The 1999-nt window shown below is 57.3% G+C and overlaps 1 protein-coding gene across 1 annotated transcript in view; it reads left to right on the forward strand.

The window, feature by feature from the left end:
* Nucleotides 1-496: 496 nt before the first annotated feature.
* The window catches only part of EMH_0012920 (uncharacterized protein), a gene marked incomplete at both ends in the record, with an annotated part of 11035 nt that continues 9532 nt past the window's right edge, over nt 497-1999 (forward strand). The window contains 3 exons of the mRNA XM_013499668.1: nt 497-529; nt 901-1538; nt 1805-1997. Coding sequence (XP_013355122.1) covers nt 497-529; nt 901-1538; nt 1805-1997 — 864 coding nt within the window. The remainder of the gene's footprint in view (nt 530-900; nt 1539-1804; nt 1998-1999) is intronic.

Below are 1999 nucleotides of genomic sequence, written 5' to 3' on the forward strand. Positions count from 1 at the left end.
CAGCAGCAGCAGCAGCAAATCAACTTTAGCCTTGTCTTCTGCCTCTCCTGGAGCAGCAGCAGCTGCTGCTGTTGGCGCTGCAGCAGTAACTCTCTTCTATACAATGCTGCTGTTTGCAGCAGCAGCAGCAGCAGCAGCAGCAACAGCAGCAGCAGCAGCAGCAGCAGCAGCAGATTCAGTGAACACACAGCAGCATGGAAGGCAGCACAGATAGCAGCAGGAGAGCATCTCTGCAGCAGCAACAACACCGCAGCTCCCAGCAGCAGCAGCTGCAGCAGCAGCAGCTGCTGCAGCAGCAGCAACTGCAGCGGTAGCAGCAGCAACATCAACAGCAACAGCAACGGCAGCAGCCGCGAAACCAGTAGCTGGAGAGGTAGCAGCACCAGCAGCAGCAGCAGCAACAACAACAAAAACAACAACAATAACAGCAGCAGCAGCAGCAGCAGCAGCAGCAGCAGCAGCAGCAGCAGCAGCAGCAAGCATCTCTCTGCAGCAAATGGCGACGCGACGAATCCCCCCAGCCTTTCAGGTGAGCTGCTGCTGCGGCAATGAGCAGCAGCAGCAGCAGCAGCTGCTGCTGCTGCTGCTGCCTTTGCTGCTCATGCTGTTGCTGCAGCAACACCGAGTCTTGCTGCTGCAGCAGATTGTGCTGCTGCTGCAGCAGTTGTTTCTATTGCTGCTGTTGCTGCTGCTTGCTACTCAACTGGGTGTATCTACAGCTGCTGCTGCAGGCTGAAGCTGCTGCTGCTGCTGCTGCTGTTGCTGCTGCTTCGTGTGCTGCTTCGCCTGCTGCTGCTGATCTTTTGCTGCTGCTGCTGCTGCTGCTGCTGCTTCGCATGCTGCTGCTGCTGCTGCTTCGCATGCTGCTGCTGCTGCTGCTGCTGTTTTGTTTTGCTGCAGTCTCTGAAAGCAGTGACAAATCCTGGAGCGGCTGTGCGGCTCGGTAGACAACAGCAGCAGCAGCAGCAGCAACTGCAGCAGCAGCAGCAGCAGCAGCAACAACTGCAGCAGCAGCAGCAACTGCAGCAGCAGCAACTGCAGCAGCAGCAACTGCAGCAGCAGCAACTGCAGCAGCAGCAACTGCAGCAAGCGTGGCATCGCTGGTACATCCAAAAGCAGCAACAGCAGCAACAGCAGCAGCAGCAGCAGCAGCAGCAACACCACAGGCAGCAACTGCAGCAGCAGCAGCAACACCAGCAGCAGCAGAATGCTGCGCGGCAAGCCCACCGCCTTAACAACAACAGCAGCAGCAGCAGCAGCAGCAGCAGCAGCAGCAACAGCAGCAGCAGCAGCAGCAGGTTCTCGCTTGCATTAACTCGAACGCTGCGTCGTTTAGAGGATAATACAAACAGCAGCAGCAGCAGCAGCAGCAGCAGCGGGCGACAATTGGGAGGTCGTGCTGCAGCAGCAGCAGCAGCAGCAGCAGCAGCAGCAGCGCTGCAGCAGTTCAGCCGTTTCTTTGCTGGAGCAGCAGCAAAACCCTCAGCAGAAGAATGGCTGCTTGTGCACAGGGTTCTGTTGCCTCTCTTGCCTGTAGGGTTTAGGGTTTAGGGTTTAGGGTTTAGGGTTTGGGGTGTAGGATATAGGGGCCGAATTCTAGGGTTTAGGTATCAAGGTTAAGGGTTTAGGGTTTAGGGTTTAGGGTTTAGGGGGCTTGAAATGTTGCAGGAATTTTGCGGCGTATTCATCGAAGGGTTTAGGGTTTAGGGTTTAGGGTTTGGGGTTTAGGGTCTAGGGTTTAGGGTTTAAGGTTTGTGGTGCAGGAGAGGGTTTGTGGTTTGAGGGGTTTTCCCTTCTTTCTCAGCCACCTCATTCAGCACCGCCCGCCAGCAGCACTCGCGGACCTTCCTGCTGCTGCTGCTGCTGCTGCTGCTGCTGCTGGTGTTCCTGCTGCAGCTGCAGCAACGCCCGCAGCAGCAGCAGCAGCAGCAGCAGCAGCAGCAGCAACAGCGTTCCGGAGGCCGTCGAGTGTCTGGGGGCCTTTGCCGCTGCAGCACAA

Source organism: Eimeria mitis, genomic scaffold (genome assembly GCF_000499745.2).
Source record: "Eimeria mitis Houghton genomic scaffold, Emh_scaff454, whole genome shotgun sequence".
Taxonomy (NCBI): Eukaryota; Apicomplexa; class Conoidasida; order Eucoccidiorida; family Eimeriidae; genus Eimeria; species Eimeria mitis.